At 29.0% G+C, this 19,144-nt stretch overlaps 1 protein-coding gene across 1 annotated transcript; it reads left to right on the forward strand.

The window, feature by feature from the left end:
* The first annotated feature begins 312 nt into the window (after positions 1–312).
* On the forward strand, positions 313–14,248 carry LOC120070691 (beta-glucosidase 12-like). Its single transcript, XM_039022536.2, has 11 exons — positions 313–751; positions 844–913; positions 3,903–3,961; positions 4,180–4,255; positions 7,631–7,708; positions 8,398–8,485; positions 9,106–9,361; positions 9,934–10,049; positions 12,661–13,013; positions 13,681–13,789; positions 13,879–14,248. The coding sequence occupies exons 1-11, from the start codon at positions 599–601 to the stop codon at positions 14,045–14,047; spliced, it is 1,527 nt and encodes a 508-aa protein (XP_038878464.2). The 5' UTR covers positions 313–598; the 3' UTR covers positions 14,048–14,248.
* The last annotated feature ends 4,896 nt before the right edge of the window (positions 14,249–19,144 follow it).

Raw genomic sequence — 19,144 nt, forward strand, 5'->3', positions numbered from 1 at the left:
ATAAACAATACAATTTTATTATATTTGTAAATATTTTGATTCATTTTCTTATATTTAAAAACACCCGTTTAACAAAAAAAAAAAAAAAAAACTTGAGTATGCATTTAACTTCACCACGTTATTACTAAAACCAAATTTAGGCAATAAGCAAAAAGATCTGATTTACTAGGCACCTTTTGAACAGCCAAACAAGACCAACAGTACAAAACAAAAACATCCATAAATAAAATATAAGATTATCCCTTCAAGCCAAAATAATAATAATAATAATAATAAATAAATAAATAAAAGGTTTTCCCATTTCCATTAGACACCCTTTAGTGGGTGTATCTGGTTCCATAAAAGTGACCAGTTAAAAATGGGAAAAAATAATTCAAAATTGGAATCTTCCAACTAGTTTTTAAATTATATTATTATGAAGAAATTTCAAAACCCTTTTAATTATTTTCCCTACTTTTGCATCTTTTTAAGTCTTTTTTTTTTCATGACAAGACAACTATTTTATTTATTTATCTTTTATAATCATTCTTTGCTTGTTCTAATTGTTATAAATAAAGCTACTTATTGTAGTGGGTTTTATGTTTAAGAAGGCAAAATCATGGGTTTGAGAGGATATATTGTGGCAAAGCTTGTTGTTTTTATTCTTGTTGTTGGTGCAAGAGGAAACCCTAACTATGGTGTTGAGTCCAATTTGAATAGAAATAGTTTCCCAAAAGGATTTGTTTTTGGGACTGCTTCATCATCTTACCAAGTAAGTTTAAACTTTATAATGAATTAATTTGTAGCCTTTGTTTGGAATTATGAGTTGTTTCTTTGTTTAATTTGCTGTGTTGTAATTTTTAGTATGAAGGAGCTGCAAATGAAGATGGTAGAGGGCCTAGTATTTGGGATACCTTCACACACAAATATTCAGGTCTAGCCTTTCTCATCTCTTTCCATTATTCTTTTTCTAAGAGTCTAATTGTTTCTAGTTTTGTATACATGAATTCAATTTCTATACACCTCCTAGATAGTTCTTGATCATTTTTTTTTTCCTTTTCCTCCATAATTTTAGTAATTTATCCTCTTCGACATGTTTATTATCGTGTATACGTAACTCATTAATGGTAATTTCAAAAGTGAACTTCACTTGATTACGTTTTTTGTTGTTTGTTTGTAATCGTACTAAAATGTGGGCCCTACTATAAAATCTGTAATAAAAAAAAATATTCCTATTGTGAAGGAGTACGATTGATAATTACATGGGATCCACACCCTTGTTTTTACTGGCTTTTACATTATTTACCTTTTTCTATTTAGTTACCGTGTTTTAATTTATTAGAAATTAAAAAAGGGTATTATGGTAATCTTTTTGTATTTCATTACGTTTGTTATGGAAGTAAACATCAATGGATTTTTTTTATTACAGTTGCATCAGTTTGTAGTATGACCACATTTACCAAATCGTAATGAAAAGTGGTGTAATTGTAATAAATTTCATTGATGGATCCATCATAAACATAATTGGTTTATTTTTTATTGCATTTACTTATAATTACAAATTTTTCATATTTACTGTTACCTTTACCATTATCGTTACCATTACTATCTGTCCAATAATGATAATGGTAACGATAAAGATAAAAGTAACAATAACAAGTGTGACAGATTCATAATTCTTGTACTGTTACAATAATAATATATGTAACAGTAACAATAACAATAAAGATAGTAGGTTTCATGTAATTTTCAAGTACAATCAGATTGAACACCCTTCATTTCTCAATTAGATTACATATTTTGATTTTAGATTTAGAAGCAAGTCCCACAGTTCATTATGATTACGAAATATAGATAAACAACAAGAAACATAATCAATTGGAGTCCACTTTTTACTTTACCATTGATGCATCATGTTTCAATTGGGGTAAATGTGATCTAATACATTCAAAAGAATTCATTACTTTTGTGATTAGATCCATTAGATTGATACATGCTACAAATTCGTTACAGTTACAACAATTATTTTGATTATTAAATGCGGCGTTGAATCTTGTTCTCTTATTTTCTCTTATTATGGATTATTAAATTCACAGTAAACTAATAATTGACATTATATATAAAAAAAAATTATGTAAAAATTCTCATTATCATACGATTATTCTAAATATCTCGAAACATTTTGATTTATAAATTTTAAGATATTTATATTTATAATAATATTATTTGAAAGTACTATATATTCATAATTACTTTCAAATCAGGTTGTCGACATGAGATGAGACAAAGTCCGACAAATATTATTTTATAATATTATACTTTTAATCTATTTATAATATAATATAAGATACATTCAAATTTGGAACATTATTTTAAAGGCAAAAGAGGTCTAAAGTTGAATTATAGTAAATTGTCCAAGTTGACCATTTTAGGCCAATAAATGATTTTATCTTATTTGATTATGTTGGGATTTTTCCTTTGAAAAATTTTCACATATAGAAAAAATGTCAAAATATTTTAGAAATAGCAAAAACAACAATGTTGGACATAGTATTAATGATAGGTTTCTATCAATTTCTATCATCGTTAGACACTAATAGACACCAATCAATCTTTATCAATGAAGATTAAATTTTGATATTTTGTATAAGAAATTTTCCTTATTTTTCTATTTCTGAAAATCCTTGGTAATTTCTTCTTATGATTAAATTAAATCACATCTTATGTCCTAAAGTTCTATATCTATTAATTTTCTTTTCCAAAAAAATCATATTTATTTCTCTTTTGATTTATAAATTTAGCTTCTAATTAAATTTTATATTGAAGAGAACTTTAACCCTTGTCAATGAATTTCCAAAAAAAGGGGAAAAACAACAATCTTTCAACAAAATATAATGGACATCCTTTTCTTGTGAGCTGTTTACAACTTTTGGTTCTTTTCTTTTTCTTTTTTGATCTTAATTGATTAATAGATACATATTAAGAAATATTTAAAACAAAGAATAATTATTGAGTTAGATCTCGAGGTTCTTAGTAGATCTTTTTCTTTTTCTTTCTTTTTTTTTTTGTTCTAATATCTTAATAAATCTAAATTTACCATTATTGGTTAATAAAAAAAATTAATATTATGGATTTAAAATAATTCTTTTACGTGTAAATAAAAAATTTCAATTTTTTATAAACTAAAATATTTTTAAATAGTTCTTTCATGTGACAAATGGAAAATCTTAAATTTTATAAACTAAAATAGAGTACAAACGAAACAGAATGCTTAATTTTTTTTCATAATCATTTTAGTTTTTAAATCAAAGTTTTAAAGTGGAGTTAACTTAACGATAATACGTATATTTTTTTAAGAAAATTTTCAAAAGTAAAAATTTAAGAGCCTTTTTTTAAATAAATAAATAAATTGTTGACGATTTCAAGTACAATAATTGTAATGAATTGACACTATACTTTTAGTCTTTTTTTTTTTTCTATAATAATAAGAAAAAGTTCAAATACTTTACCATTTCTTATTTTTTTAACCTACATTACCCAATAATAATATTATTATCAACTGGAACATAAATATACAAATAAGTCTTTAGAATAAAATAAAAACTTAATTTAAAAATACTATAAATTAAAAGATAATTGTTTTAAATTGTAAATTTTGATAAATATTTTTATGTATAGCAAAATGTCATTGTTTATTAGTGATAAATCACTATAGACATCTATTACTAGGTGATAGACTGCGATAGACATCTATTTGACACTGATAGATTTCGATCGCAGTCTATGATAATCGACTTTTAAAAGATTGTGATATTTTATTATATCTATAAATAGTTTATCAATTTTTTAAATTTAAAAACATCTCTAAATTAAATCATTATCATAAAACTCTGACAATAAATATATATTGGGATGAATGGCAGGGAAGATTCAAGATGGGAGCAATGGAGATGTAGCTAATGATGCTTACCATCGCTATAAGGTAAAGTGCATGTGATATTATTCTTAATACAATAAATAAAATAATTAATTAGTTAATTTTCTTATTATTATTGGTTGTTTTTTAAATTTAGCGTAAATTTTATTCATATAATAATTTTAGCATGAGAGTTATTATTCTGTAAAATATTATTTTCCTTTACAATTAATATATAATTGTCAGAATTTTGACTTTTCTATGATATTGGTGTGATGAAACAGGAAGATGTTGGGATTATGAAAGAGATGAATTTAGATGCTTATAGATTTTCAATTTCTTGGTCTAGAGTCCTGCCAAGTAAGTTACTTTTTTGTTTTTTCAATTATAATTTTTTAAGTACCCATTAATATTAAAATAGTAAGTATTTAATAAAAATCGAGTTTAAAACTGTAATACTTGAAATTATCAATATCAAATTAAAATAAAACTCACATGTCATGGATAAAATTGTAACATTTTAAAACCTATGAAAAAATTAAAACCAAACTCAAAACTTAAGAACTAAAACTGTAACATTTTGAAATCTAGAGATGGTATGAAAATTAGATCCAAAACCTAAGTACCAAAAAGTTTTTTTGTTACAATCTAAGTTTAGGAGGATATGAATGAATCGAGATCACATCCAAGTGAGAGAAAATTGAAAGTTACTGTCTATACCAACAAGGTGCATATTATTTTTCGGTGACTAAATCATAGGAACTCCAAAATATGTTAAGCATGCTTAAGTAGGACCAATCCTATATTAGGTGACCTCCTAAGAATTTTCCTAGGATGCATGTGAGTGAGTACAAAGCTGTTAGAAAAAAAACTTCCCACTTCTACCGCACAAATAAGCAGAAAAATGACAAAGAAATTAAAACGAAACCAATAAAATAGGAAACACAAGAATTTACGTAGAAAACTCTCAATTCAGAGAAAAACCATGGTCCACTAAAAAGAAATCCACTATATAAAAAATTATTACAATGACAAAGAACAATTATTTCTCCAATCTCAATTACAAGAGCACTCTCTAAAAAAGGAACTTAACTAGTGTTAGCACACTAAACTTAAAGGGTTTCTAGCTGGGTAGTGTTTCTAATTGGGATGATTAAAAACCAAGGGAATTTTCTTCCCGATCCCAATTACAAGAGCACTCTCTAAAAAAAGAACTTAATTAGAGTTAACAAACTAAGCTTAAAGAATTTCGAACTGGGTAGTATTTCTAACTGAGACGATTGAAAACGAAAGGCATGGACTTTTTTTTATAGGCTTGGAGAGCTCATGACTTTCCTAAGCCTTTTTGATGTAGGACACTCCCATAATTTTCCTAAACTTTTTAACCCAATAAATTCTACCTTGGCTTACCTTGCTGATATTTATGGTACAATTTCCACCTACTTGGCTCACCTAGAATCTCTGATACCACTTGATAGGGACAATAACCCTCATAAACCCTCATGGACTTTTGGTTTCACCCCAAAAGGCCTCATACCAATGGAATTAGTTATCTTCACTTATATATCCCTGATCCTTCCCTTATCTAACCAATGTAAGACTTTGGTCGCATTCCCAACAATCCTCCCCTCGAACAAAGGACCATCAAGCATCCCCTTAATTAATCATCCATCCGTCTAACTCTTATCTAGACTAGCTCCTATTCACCCGAGCACACCACCTATCCAATAGAGTTCAACCACAAATCACAACATGATTACTTCCAAGGCTCTACTATACATTTTTGTTCAGCACTTGAGGATTCTACTGACATGGCTAAGTTAGGGGTGTGACTCTAATACTACTTGTTGGAAAAAAAAAACCCCACTTCTACCGCAGGAATAAACAGAAATATGACAAAGAAATTAAAAGGAAATCAATAAAATAGGAATACACAAGAATTTACATGGAAAACTTCTAACTCGGAGAAAAATCACAGCCCACCAAAAAGAAACCCACTATGTGAAAAAATGTTACAATCACACAGAAAAATTCTTTCCCACATCTCAATTATAAGAGTACTCTCTCAAAGCTTTTTACTATTACTCACACTTTTTTCCCACTCTCCAACTAGAGAATACGAAAGGAATTTAATTAGAGTTAACACACTAAGTTTAAAGTTTTTCTGACGGAGATGACTAAAAACCAAAGGCATGGACTTCTTTTCTAGGTTTGGAGCCCATGACTTTCCTAAATCTTTTGATGTGAGACATGTGCACTTCTAAAATTTTTCCAAAAAGTCTAACAAAAGCATGTTGAAAGGACCAATGTTGATTTGTGGGACAACTTTAACTTCTAGAAGCATTCAAGACAAGTAAAGATGATATATAGCTGGGTCGTAAGGCAATGGTAGGGTCAAGGCCATCAGATGCTGAATCCTAGACCTGTGGTGTTACAATTTTCTCTAATTTAATATTTTATTTTAAATAGAAAAAAACCCTCTCCCTCCCTTCTCCTCTCACTCTAGAAAAGCCACACAACTGTCACAATCTTCTTCTTCAATTTGGAAAAGAAAATAAAATGACCCTCTCCATGAAGTAACCTAAGTTTCCACCTCTTACAACTTTTTCTATCTCATATCCAAATTATTGATTCTTTTGAACATTCTTAATGAAATCTCAATCAAGATGATTGAAATCGTATATTTTTCCCAAATTATACCTAATATTTTTCAATATTTATAAATCACACTACAATAACCTGAGATCCATGTAACAAAAATTTGAGGTAAGATTTGAAAAACTTTTGGATAAAATTTGAAAAGACGGAAGGATTTGGTATAAGATTTGAAAAGAATACATAATATTTGGAAAAATATATAGAATCTTAGTATTCATCTTGGGTGAGCTGATTTCATGATAAATTCAAAAGAATCGATAGTTTGGATATAAGATGAAAAAATTAATTTTTTAATTTAAATCTCGATGATTAATTTCGATCATGAAAATCGAAAAAAAAAATATTTCAACGAATTTCCTAAAAGCGTACTAGTTACGGAAGATGAATACTTTTGAGCTTTAATTATGATAATTTCAACTTTTTCTTTCCCAACAAACCCACTGCCCCATCTCTTTCCCTCCCTTCACATCTGAGACTGAAAAAAAAATGAGAAACAACAAAGATCTAGTGCTAGTTTTGTTTGCAATAAATTTATAATAGTTTCACTTTCATAATTAATTATTTCTAATTTTTAGGGCCTTTTAAATCGAAATGAGTATGTATATATGAGAGAGATTTTAGTAATATATAAATAATATGGTTAAATATTATAATATTAAAATTACGTTTATTCATCAATTTAAAATTTTCAATTAATTGGTGATTTAACGTGATATCAAAATAGGACCTCCACTATTCAAGTCACTACAAAACTATTTCCTATTTAATTAGTATTGATTTTCAGTTAATATTGATTTCAATTATTGAAATTCTATATTATTCAAATCCAACGATACAATATTAAAATTACCTTTATCCATTAATTTTAATTTTCAAAATTCCCGCAATGTTGCATATTAAATTTACTTTCATTCATTATCTTAAACTTATGAACTTTCGATCAATTAATGATTTAACGCACATACTGGCGATGTAATATACTCGTTACTCATTAAAAAAAGATGTAGATATATAATTGCTTGTCAATTAAATTAGATCGAAGGCTTAATCTTAACCCAAACCCCTTTATTTTGACAGATGGAAAACTTAGTGGAGGAGTGAACCACAAAGGAATTGAATACTACAACAACCTTATCAATGAGTTACTAGCTAAAGGTTACAACATGATTACTTTCATTTGTCTATTTATTATAATATAACATTAGTATATTTTATATGTTGGAAAGTAATTCTAAAATATAGGTTAAAATCACTTGAAAAATATATTTTAATTAAAATTAATTCTAATGGTATTAAAAAGCATTTAAAAATATAAAATTAACTATTGAATTGGATTCCGAGTGATTAAAAGGTGTCTCATAATGATTTTAAATGAGACAAGAGTGATTTTAATTATTTCAAAATCATTCTCTAACATGTAGTAAGAATTGTGAATAAAAACGGTTTGTAGTTAATATCATTTTATAAAATCAATTGATGATAAAGAGAATAACTCATATATATCTCTTGACATCTCTCGGTTTTTTCAATATGATATCCACAACATATATAAATACGTGTTCTTAACCTCATATAAAAACAAGATAATTGAACGGCATAAGCAAATAATGACAATTTTATTAAATTTTCACTCAAATGTTTTTTTAGTAAGATTAAATATACAACAAATGAAATTGTTTTTTTTTTTTTTTTTACAAACTTTTTTTCTGTTTAAACAAAAATTTAGTAGAGGGTTAATTTTTTTTTAAGGCAATTAATGTGTCAAAGAACTCTTATGATTTCATTTGGTCAAGAAAATATAAGTTTAGTTCTTATTTGATTTATTATATATCTATGGAATGTAGGAATAAAGCCATTTATTACACTCTTCCATTGGGATCTTCCCCAAGCCTTAGAAGATAAATATGGTGGTTTTTTGAGCCCTCATATTATGTAAGTGACCTATGTTAATTTTTCTTGTGTTTAATATCTAAATATTGTGTAAATAGAGGTGAAATTAGTGTCTATAGATAGTGAAGTTTTAAAACTAAAATTTAGCTTCTTCTTAGCTATGAAATAGCTTAAATATAATGTTAAAAAAATAAATATAGTTCAACTGACATATTGTTTGTGCTTACAATTTTATAGTGAGAAGTACGATTCTTCTAAAAAAAATAATAATAAAACTCAAACTTTCAGAAGTTTTTTTTTTTTTTTTTTTTAGAAAAAGGAGAAAAATCACTTCAACTCATCATTGGAAAAAAAGTATAAAATCCCAATCAAAATAACCATAGAAAACCAATACATATTAAAAATAATCCTTCTTAACTACACAAGCGCACACAAACCTTAGGCATAACATTTCAAAGCCATCACCTTTAACTATGGAGCATTATTTCACTACAGGTTGAAGTTTCACTTTTTGATATAATCCCCAATAAAATTACATTTTGATTAATTTTCTAAAGGTTAAATTTGTGTAGAAAAAACTTTTTTTTTTTGTGTTATATGGTGAAAAAAATAGGCAGAAAAAAGAAACACAGAGGAAAATTTAATTTGTTGAATATAAAAAGGAATGATTTTCAAGATTATGCGGAACTTTGCTTCAAAGAATTTGGAGATAGAGTGAAGCATTGGATCACGTTAAACGAGCCATGGACGTATAGTATGGGAGGCTATGCACTAGGCAACTTTGCTCCAAATAGATGCTCCTCATGGCAGAACCTCAACTGTAGTGGTGGGAACGCTGCCACTGAACCATATCTTGCTACTCACAATCAAATTCTTGCTCATGCTGCTGCAGTCAAGCTTTACAGAGACAAATATCAGGTTATGCATTCGGTTATCTCCCGTATTAACTAATACTTCACATTTTCTATATAATTATTTTCAGTTTGTTAAAATATATATATGCTCTCGATCAAGAGGTCAAAGATCTAAATCTCTCACTTCTAATGTTGTGTTTAACTAAAAGATAATAATAAATGAATAATACTTGGGTGTACAACTTAAGCAACACCCTCTAATCACATAGATACTAAAGAATTTTTTTAAAAAAATACTTAAAAGTATAAAAAGAATATTTAAAGTGAAACTCGTGATATTTATTTTGTTAGAAAATGATACGTTGGGTCAGTGGATACATCCGAATACTTGTTGGATTTAGGATTACTTCCGTTTTTGAAGTATATTGAGTAATTGTAGGGTTGATAATTCTTAGAAGAGCAATCTCACCAAAATAATAATTATTATATAAAAGGAAGTTATGCATCAAAGAACTTTCTTCCTCAATCTTTCCATTATTTGTTATATTTAATGCTGAGTTTTGGTTTGAATTGTTATTATATTTAATCATATTATTTATATTTAAAAGCTGAGATGAGATTTGAATTTATTTGCAGAAATCTCAAAAGGGTTTGATAGGAATAACCTTAGTGTGTCATTGGTTTGTTCCAGTTTCAAATGTAAGAAGAGAGCGCAATGCTGCATATAGAGCTCTTGATTTCATGTTTGGTTGGTAAGTTTTTCTTTTCTTCTTTTTTCCATTTAAGTATTATATGTTTTATGAAAGTTTAATAAATAAATACGTTAAAATTCAATTTTAGTCCGCACTTTTAATAAATTATAAATTAAATCCCTCAATGTTAATTTTTCTTTTATTAAAATTGACTAAATAATAATTAGAATTTTCATGCCAAAAAAATATTATATGTAAATATGTTTTCACAAGTTTTAAATGCTAATAAATAAGGGAAAAAAAAAACGAAAACACATAAACAAGTTGTGGGGATTCGATTTTAGTTTTCTTGAAAATACTTAGATTAAAATGAGACATTCGAAAGTACATAACCTAAAATTGAACAAACTTCGAAATATCGGGATCAAGATATATTTTAATCTAAATAAGAATCTAAAAAGACAAATATTTTTTTAGAAATGCTCACGAAGAGAGGTGGAGACCGAAAAATTCTTAATTTAATTTTACAGGGATCAGATTCTTTGCAGAGAAAATTCTTCATTTATTTTCTTTTCAATTTATTCACTTATTTTTAACCATTTATTTTCAACTAAATAATTTTTTTAACATTTTCTATTTTAGATTGGTCATTTATACTACAATTTTTTTAGTTAAATAAAATATTATGAAATCTCTAGCTAATAACATTTGTGTAAAAGATATTCTACAGTTTATGATATTAAAAAATCGACATGACTGTTTGCCATAATTAGGGTTGGCATTTGGTATGCCATCACATGCTACCCATTTATGGAATTTAATCATTTTGGTTTGAATATGAACTTTCACTTTCTTTTTAGTTGGATTTGATTGTCCGTCCACTATTGGCTATTTGATCATGGTTAATTTTTTTAACGAAAAAAAATTATTCAAGTCTGGTATGGTAATATTTTTTTTACTTTTGTTTTTAAAAATTAAACTTATAGACGTCACTTCTATCTTTAAATTTTTTTTTGTTATCTACTTTTCATCAATTGTTTAAAAAATCAAATCAAATTTTAAAAACTAAAAAAACTAGTTTTCACAAAGATGTTTTTGTTATCCAATTTTTTTCTAAAAATTCAGCAAATGTATTTAAGAAAGATGTAAATTATTATAAAAAATGTGGATGAAATAAACTAAATTTTAATTTTTTTTTCTCTTAAGATGGAGGGAAGTCATCTTTTTAATTCCCATACTTTGACCTTTTTTTTCTTTTTCCTTTTTCTTTGAAGAATATCATAAATAAAAATTTAAATCAATGACTTGAAAACAAAGGCACATAGGGCTGCTTGACTACTTTAAGTATCTTTTAGGTTAGCTAAACCTATAATTTGGATGGAGTTAAATTAATATAAGCATTACTATTTTTTTTTTTTTGATGTTTTATTATTATTTTTTTTTTAGTATTATTTATTGTTGAGTCTAAGACCTCTTATTTTGATTTATTTAGTAATTTTTGCTTGCTTGATTTGACTGTGCGCATTGGTTAAAGAATTATTCAGGTTATTAGTAAGGCATTTTTTAGGCTAAATTAATCATGAGTGTTTTAATGATGAATTTTTATTCCATCCTTTATTCTGACATATTAAGTTATGTTGATAATCATTTTAGTTGATTTTCAAAACTTCAAGTAGTCCGGGATTGTTGATGAAAATCTAATTAAGTCGATTAGATAATCAATTTAGTTTTTAGTTTTTGAAAACGTAATAAAGACAACTTCGTTCTACTTATGGATTTTATTTACTTTTATTGTGTATTTTTTTGGGATGTTTTAGAAAACAATGGAAGTTATTAGAAATCATTTAAAATGAAAAGTTTTAATCAATTTTTAGTTTTTTAAGAAATAACAAATCTACTTTCAAGAAATATTGAGAAAACAAGTACACAAATTTTTTTTTTAAAGGCACTGTTTAATAAACTTTGATTTTTTTGTTTTGTGTTTTTAAAAAGTAGACTTATAAACATTTTCCTACATAACTTTTTATATAGTGCTATCTACTTTCGATTAATGTTTTCGAAAACCATATGCCAAGTTTTGAAAACTAGGCTTTTGAAAATTAAAATGAGTAGTTTTTAAGAATTTGCTTTTGTTTTTATAATTTGATTGAAAATTCAAATATTTTTTTAATAGAAGTAAAATTCTTATTGAAAATTCAAATGTTTTTTTAATAGAAGTGAAAATATTATTTGAAAAATACGAAGAAAACAAACATAAAATTCAAAAATAGAAAACTAAGAATGAAATCGTTAACTATTATCGAACAAAAAGGATCATAATGGTATGCTGTTTTTCATTTTTTTTTTAAAAAAAAAAAAACAAAAAAATAAATCAATGTGTCCTCATATAATTTGCTCCTTTATCCCACTTATAAAAAACTTTTGATATGCAAAGTTGAAAAAACCAAAAGCTACAATGCTAGCCATTGATACAATGTTTTTGTTGTTTGCATTTTCCTTCTAAAACATCAAGGCTTGTACACTCTTTTGAAAACAACTCAACAAACCCTAATAATTTAAAATCCATCCAAGCCAACTAAACTACAAACTCAAGAGAAGAAAATACCATTACGATTAATCTAATGTGTATATATATAGAGAGATCATCAATGAAATTGCTCACAAAATGCAGGTTCATGGATCCATTAACGTTTGGAGATTATCCAAAGAGCATGAAATCCCTTGTTGGAAAGAGACTACCAACCTTCACAAAAGAGCAATCTGAGTTGGTGAAAGGGTCCTTTGATTTTCTTGGATTCAACTACTACACTGCCAATTATGCATCATACATGCCACCTCCCAATGCTAACCGTATTACCTACTTCTCCGACGCTCGTGCTACTCTCTCGACTGAGCATAACGGCATTCCGATTGGTCCAAAGGCAGCTTCCCCATGGCTTGCAATTTACCCTAGAGGCATTCGAGATGTACTTTTGTATATCAAAGCAAAGTACAATAATCCCCTCATCTATATTACAGAGAATGGTATGTTATTTATGAGTTCATAAAATAGTATGATTTCGTTCATTATAGCATTATCTTATCTTTTCAAGCATTCAACTATTTTTCTTCTTAGAATTGAATTGAAAACATGCTCTCATTCAAGTCGAAAAGTTTTTATTATGCAATACTTTTAGGTTAAATTATAAATTTGGTCTCTACGTGATTTGGAAGAAGTTAGAATTTAGTCACTATAGTTTTAACAGTTAGAATTTATTCCCTATAAATATTTGGAGAAAGTTAGAGTTTCGTCCCTATAATTTTAAAAGTTAGAATTTAGTCCCTACCCTGGGGACAATTTATACAGGATTTATCAAATCATAGGGCTATATTCTAATTATAAAAATATCAAGACTAAATTCTAACTTTCCCCAAATCATAGATACTGAATTTATAATTTACCTTAGATTTATTAACCCATCAACTTAAACATTTGAATTCATGGATAATTAAACATGGTATCAAAGTACGATATTTTGTAATGACATTTTCTGTCCTAATTAAAATTGATTTTCACTTATTGGACATTCTATAAATTTTCAAGTTTACAATTGAGATAAAGTGTACGTATGCTAACCTATCAATTATGCTTTTAGATTGATTATATTAATGATTTTACCTATGTCTTATATATGTTTGGTTTCTATTGAAGGAGTTGATGAGTTTAACAATGCCACTCTCCCTTTAAAGGAAGCACTTGTGGACAACTTCAGAATTGATTACTATAAAGCTCATCTCTCTTTCCTACAAAAAGCGATTGAGTAAGCCTTTCAATACAACCTCTCTTTCTTCTCCTCCTCTCTTTTAGTCTCTCTCTAACAATTGAATATATGTTTGTAAATTCTTAAAGGGATGGTGTAAGAGTGAAAGGGTATTTTGCATGGTCGTTGTTGGACAACTTTGAATGGTCTAATGGCTACACAGTAAGATTTGGCATCAACTTTGTTGATTATAGAGATGGATTCAAGAGATACCCTAAACTCTCAGCTCATTGGTTCAAGAAGTTCCTCAAACACTAGAATTATTTGGTCAATATGGACTAAAGGCTAAAGGATGAGAGAGGTTTCTAATTCAAATGTGTGATATCCAAACCCTAATGAAAGAATGATATGGGTAAAATTTTGTCCACTTTCAATTGTATGAATCCAATAATGTTTGAACATGCACTACTTGAATATTAATAAAATGAAGCTCTCTAAAGCTCTATGATACTTTTTCAATGTTGATACTTGTTCTACATAGCTTTAAAGTGGAGACATTTCCTCTTCGATATCAATCTTTTCATCAATGAAGTATTTTTGTTAGGAAAAAAAAAGCTCTCGAAAGTTCATCTATTCTTGATGTTGAAGATATGTCGAGGCATGAGTTACATTTATTTTTGTATGTCTAATAGTAGTAATTTGAAAATAAGGTACTAATAATTTTCGTCCATATACTAAAGGTTTTCATCCATATACTAATGATAATGTTAGAGATTTGGTGTTGACAATATTTTTTTTAAGGATGTTATGGCAGTTGTTCCTTAAGATGTTTGTCAACTTGTCCTTTGGATTGCCCTTTAGGATGTCTCTTCGATTGTTGATTCTATTGAATATATTTTTCTTATTTAAAAAATACTTGTGTAATATTTTGTAATGATTCTTTCCTTCTCGTTCTAAGCTAGGAAAATTTGGGATGGCTATCCTTTTACGACGTGCATATTTATAGATGTATTGTTAAGGTTTAGGCTTACAACTTTGAAGTTAATTGTGCCACTTTGTGAGGTTGTCTGGAGTATGTTTTTCGTTGTGTTAATTCTTGTGATTGTTAAGCTTTTGTTGCTGTTAATTTTGAGGTAGACTTTTGATCATATTGAATCATTCTATTGCATCTTGAAAATGAATTCACACACTTAGAGGAAGCGTAAGTATTCCATGTGAAGTGATTTTCATTTGAAGTTGGAAAGATAAATGTTCTTGTTTAGAAGGAATCTCATACTTAGGAAGAGCCTAAGTATATCACTGTAATTTCCTTTTATTTATAGATAAGTATAATATTTTAATTATTTGACTTTAAATTAGTGAAATTATCTTTCTTGGAAACATTGCCTTTCAAATGTAGGTAGTATTACACGGAACTGGATTACAAAACTTTGTGTTCAGTCTTTTAATATTTTTGTTTGTACATTGCTTTATGACATTCAAATTGTTGTAACATTGTGTGTTAGATACATGTTTCAATTGGTATCAAAGTAGGCCATCATCAAATAAGATGACAACTTTTTTAAAGTCTTAGAAAGCCAATGATATCTGAATGGACACCTACTTAGATTGTTGTTCCAAATGTTGGGCATGCTCCTAAACACGAAATAGAATGCACTTGGGGATTAAGCTTCTCTACGAAATTCTCGTCCACTCAATGCTATTTTTAATGGAGTTGTCAGAAATATATTCCATTTGATAAACACATGTATTTCAGCTAAGAAAGCTTGATACATTTCAGTTGTCGCATGGGGGGAACCTTGAAAGTCATAATGTCCAGATTGATCTAGTTGTTGACTACCAAGTTTTAAAGCTTGAAAATGCTTGAAGATGAAACGATTGCGAATTCAAAGTTCATTTACTTTATATAGTGAATGTGTAACAATCTCAACTTTCAACATTAAACTAGTCAATGAAAATTACCTTTCAACTAATTTTAGTAACTATAAAACTTTAGAAAAAATTTGGGAGCCAACAACGCTACCACAACAAAATAAAAATTTATTTAACATCTGTTCAAAGAAATGCATACAGTAACATTCGATAAATTCTTCTCAACATAACTACAAGAATTTCTAGAAAATTAATATTCAAAACTTCTAAATCAAATCCAACAAAACTTGTTAAAATTAGCCAAGTCAATTTAATGACAATTTAAGCAAAATAAACTAGGACCTATTACAAAATTCCAGCTCAAGCCAACCAACTTGAATCTTCAACAAAGTTCAACATTCCAAAAGTTCGAAATGGAATAGACTCACAATGAAAGGAAACACACAATGACATAAGTCCAAAACTGTATCTTTCTCAGGCTTCCTCCTTAGCATCTCCATGACCACAATACTCGCCAGTATCTGTAAAATTTGGGAGGGGTCAATATACACTTGTACTAGTAAGTAGCCCACACCTAAAGGGCCACAAAACAACATACATGTATCTATAGCAAACACACAACCAAAGAAGGTAATATTCACATCATGCAAAACTCGTGAATTCAATCATCATATGTAAGGCATACATAGTTTTAATCTAACTCCTCAAACTCACTAAACATCCCAGCTTAACTCTCACAAACATTCTATACGAATTACTCGATACACGTTAAACCAGCGGATCATATCCAAGGCCACCAACATTCCTTACTGGCCCCAACTGACTTTATCTAGGGCCATCAACGCTTTTCGTCAACCCAATTGACTTCATCCAGAGCCATCGACGGTATATATTGGCTCTAATTGATATACTAGGGCCATCGACCTCTCTATTGACCCTAACTAATATTATACAAGGCCATTGGCCATTCTATCGACCCTAACTGACTCTACTAAGGCCATCGAAGTTCTCAAGAATTCTTGCGTGCATCCGTATGTTAGTATGGCGACGTTGTACCTTAGCATCGCAGCACCAGTTTGATCATTATAAAAAAAGCATCGCGGCACCAGTTTGATCATTATAGAAAAAGCATTACGACACTAGTTTGATCATTATAAAAACATTTTTTAGCTGCCTAGGATTATCAGATACCATTTTGACCAAATACTACCAGTTTTCTCTCTACTTTCTTTTGTATTTGGAGTCCTAAATAGATCCAGACAATTCCTCCTTGATCCTCATGTCGATTATGGGCTAAGGAGGTAGTTCTAGTTTAGGCATGGAGTAGTTTTTCTCGATATTGTAACTTGTGAGATTTTGATCATTTTATTATAACTTCATGGATTTTCGTTCGATTCTTTTTCTATGTTCGGATGTATATGATTATATTTTTGTTTGATGTCGTATGATCAGTAACAAGGTATTGAATTACAATACATGATATATAATTGTGGTTTGATCTAAAGTAGCAAAGTGTTATATTAGCTTGTGAACTATTGTCTTTAATAGTGAATAATACTCTAATTGACCTAGGAATAATCATATTAAATATTGATTTAGGCTTTTCCTATTTGATATTCACCTTAGCATAATCCCAATCCTCAATACTCTAAATTAAATAGAATGTTTTTCATCTAATTAAATTGATTAATTAAATAATTTGAATCACCTAGCTTTCCTAGTTAAGTTACTAAGCTTAGACCATATATAAATTAATTCGATGAATCTATGATCAAGTTGCAATTCGGAGAATAACTCGGAAGCCTAGGCTAGACCGTTTAATCATTTGAATTTAGTCTTTATTTATTTTTCTTGAAATTTATTTTTTGTGCAATTGAAAAACCAATTCCAAAAGCCCTCTCAGTTATCTTGGATTGTAAATAGTTTAATAGAGAAATCTGACGGATCCCCAAGTTCGACCCTAGCTACCACCACTACAGAGTTAGGTGTAAACGATTAATTTATTTGATCCAAAAGTAGGCGACAAATTTTATTGACTAGGAGACTAAGTTTTTTTCCTTTTCTTTTCTCCTTAGTTTTTTTTCTTTCCTTTTCTCCTTTTCTTTTCTTTCAAAACAAAATCCAATAACATAAAAAGGAAAATAAAATAAAATAAACTGTTGGTGAAAAACTTTAAATAAATGAAAAACCAAGTTGTTTGAGAATCCCACTTGCTAGTTTTGTAACTTGGAGTCTCCTTTATACACCGCCACCTTTAGTTATGGGTTTGGGCCCCAAGGGTACCATGTTTTAGAGGGAGTGAGGAGATAGACAAAGGTGGGTTTAGTGGACATCCCATAGGCACGCCGCTGTCGTCCTTTCGATCGGGCGCGCATGTGTATGTGCGTGGAAATTATTTTCTATTAAAAATAATAATAAATTTATAGATTTCTTTATATTTATTATTATTTAAAAATAAAGAAATTTTCTTTATTCTTCAATTTTCTCGCGCACGTTCAGTGGTTGTGCGCGTTATTCTCTCCATCAGTTTTGCGTAACCGTTGGCCTTCACAACCTATAAATACTGCCCGAATTTCTTCATTCTAAACACACAACAATTTTCTCTCTTCTCTGTTTACTCCTTCTTCTTACAGACGAAACACTTCCCTCTATTCTTTCTTCTCATTTTACATTTTCGAGTGATTTACATCTTTATGGGAGTAAGTATTCTGATCGGTGCCGGTGTAGCTCTGATCAAAGCGGATTTGATTTTTTTAGGCTATTTTATCATGAAGATGGCATGGCCTTAGTTGAACTGCTTGCACAAGGGGTAGAGCCGCAAAATGTCTTAAAGGGAGTGAGCTCTACGACTCAACCTGTAATCGATTTTTGTTTTGTAGGTTAATTTTCAACATCAGGCGTCGTTTGTTTGCAATTGCCTTTTGTCCACCAAAGGTAGTTGTTCCTCATAGTACAAAATGACGGATGACGAGTCTATGGAGGCCTAGTCTCATGAATTGCATAAGCGAAGTTATGTCCTTGAATGAGCAATTTCAAGTTGATGTTATTATTGACAAATTGCCTCTACTGTGGAATGACTTTAAGAATACCTTGAGGCATAAGACCAAGGAGTTCTCCTTGGAGAGTCTGATCACCTACTTGAGGATTGAGAAAGAGGCCTAGAAGTAGGACTAAAGGGAGGAGATAAACATAGTACCGAGAAAACCCACCTCAGCTGCTGTGAAACCTGACCAAAAGCAAAAGGGAACCAAGAGAAAAGGTCAGAACCGTAGGTTTAACAACCAGAACAATAAGAGGAAATAGAAACCCCCCTATGAAGAAACGATACAATTCCTCTACTTTAACTGTAACAAACTTGGGTATATGGCCAGGAATTGTAGGAATAGACGTGGTCCTGCTGAGCAGGCGAACCTAACATAGGAGCCATTAGTAGCCATGATCATAGAAGTAAATGTGATCAGTGGCTCTAAGGTGTGGTTGATAGATACTAGCGCTACCCGCCATGTTTGTCATGACCTTAATTTCTTTAAATCTTATACTGAA

Source organism: Benincasa hispida, chromosome 2 (assembly GCF_027475165.1).
Source record: "Benincasa hispida cultivar pf3 chromosome 2, pf3_genome.v1.1, whole genome shotgun sequence".
NCBI classification, from domain to species: domain Eukaryota; kingdom Viridiplantae; phylum Streptophyta; class Magnoliopsida; order Cucurbitales; family Cucurbitaceae; genus Benincasa; species Benincasa hispida.

Bases quoted from the DNA above. Each gene is read 5' to 3' on its own strand.
- LOC120070691 (XM_039022536.2), top strand. From the start codon at position 599: ATGGGTTTGAGAGGATATATTGTGGCAAAGCTTGTTGTTTTTATTCTT. The intron at 914-3,902 runs GTCTAGCCTTTC...GATGAATGGCAG, and splicing joins CTTCACACACAAATATTCAG to GGAAGATTCAAGATGGGAGC. The intron at 7,709-8,397 runs GTTACAACATGA...TATGGAATGTAG, and splicing joins CAATGAGTTACTAGCTAAAG to GAATAAAGCCATTTATTACA.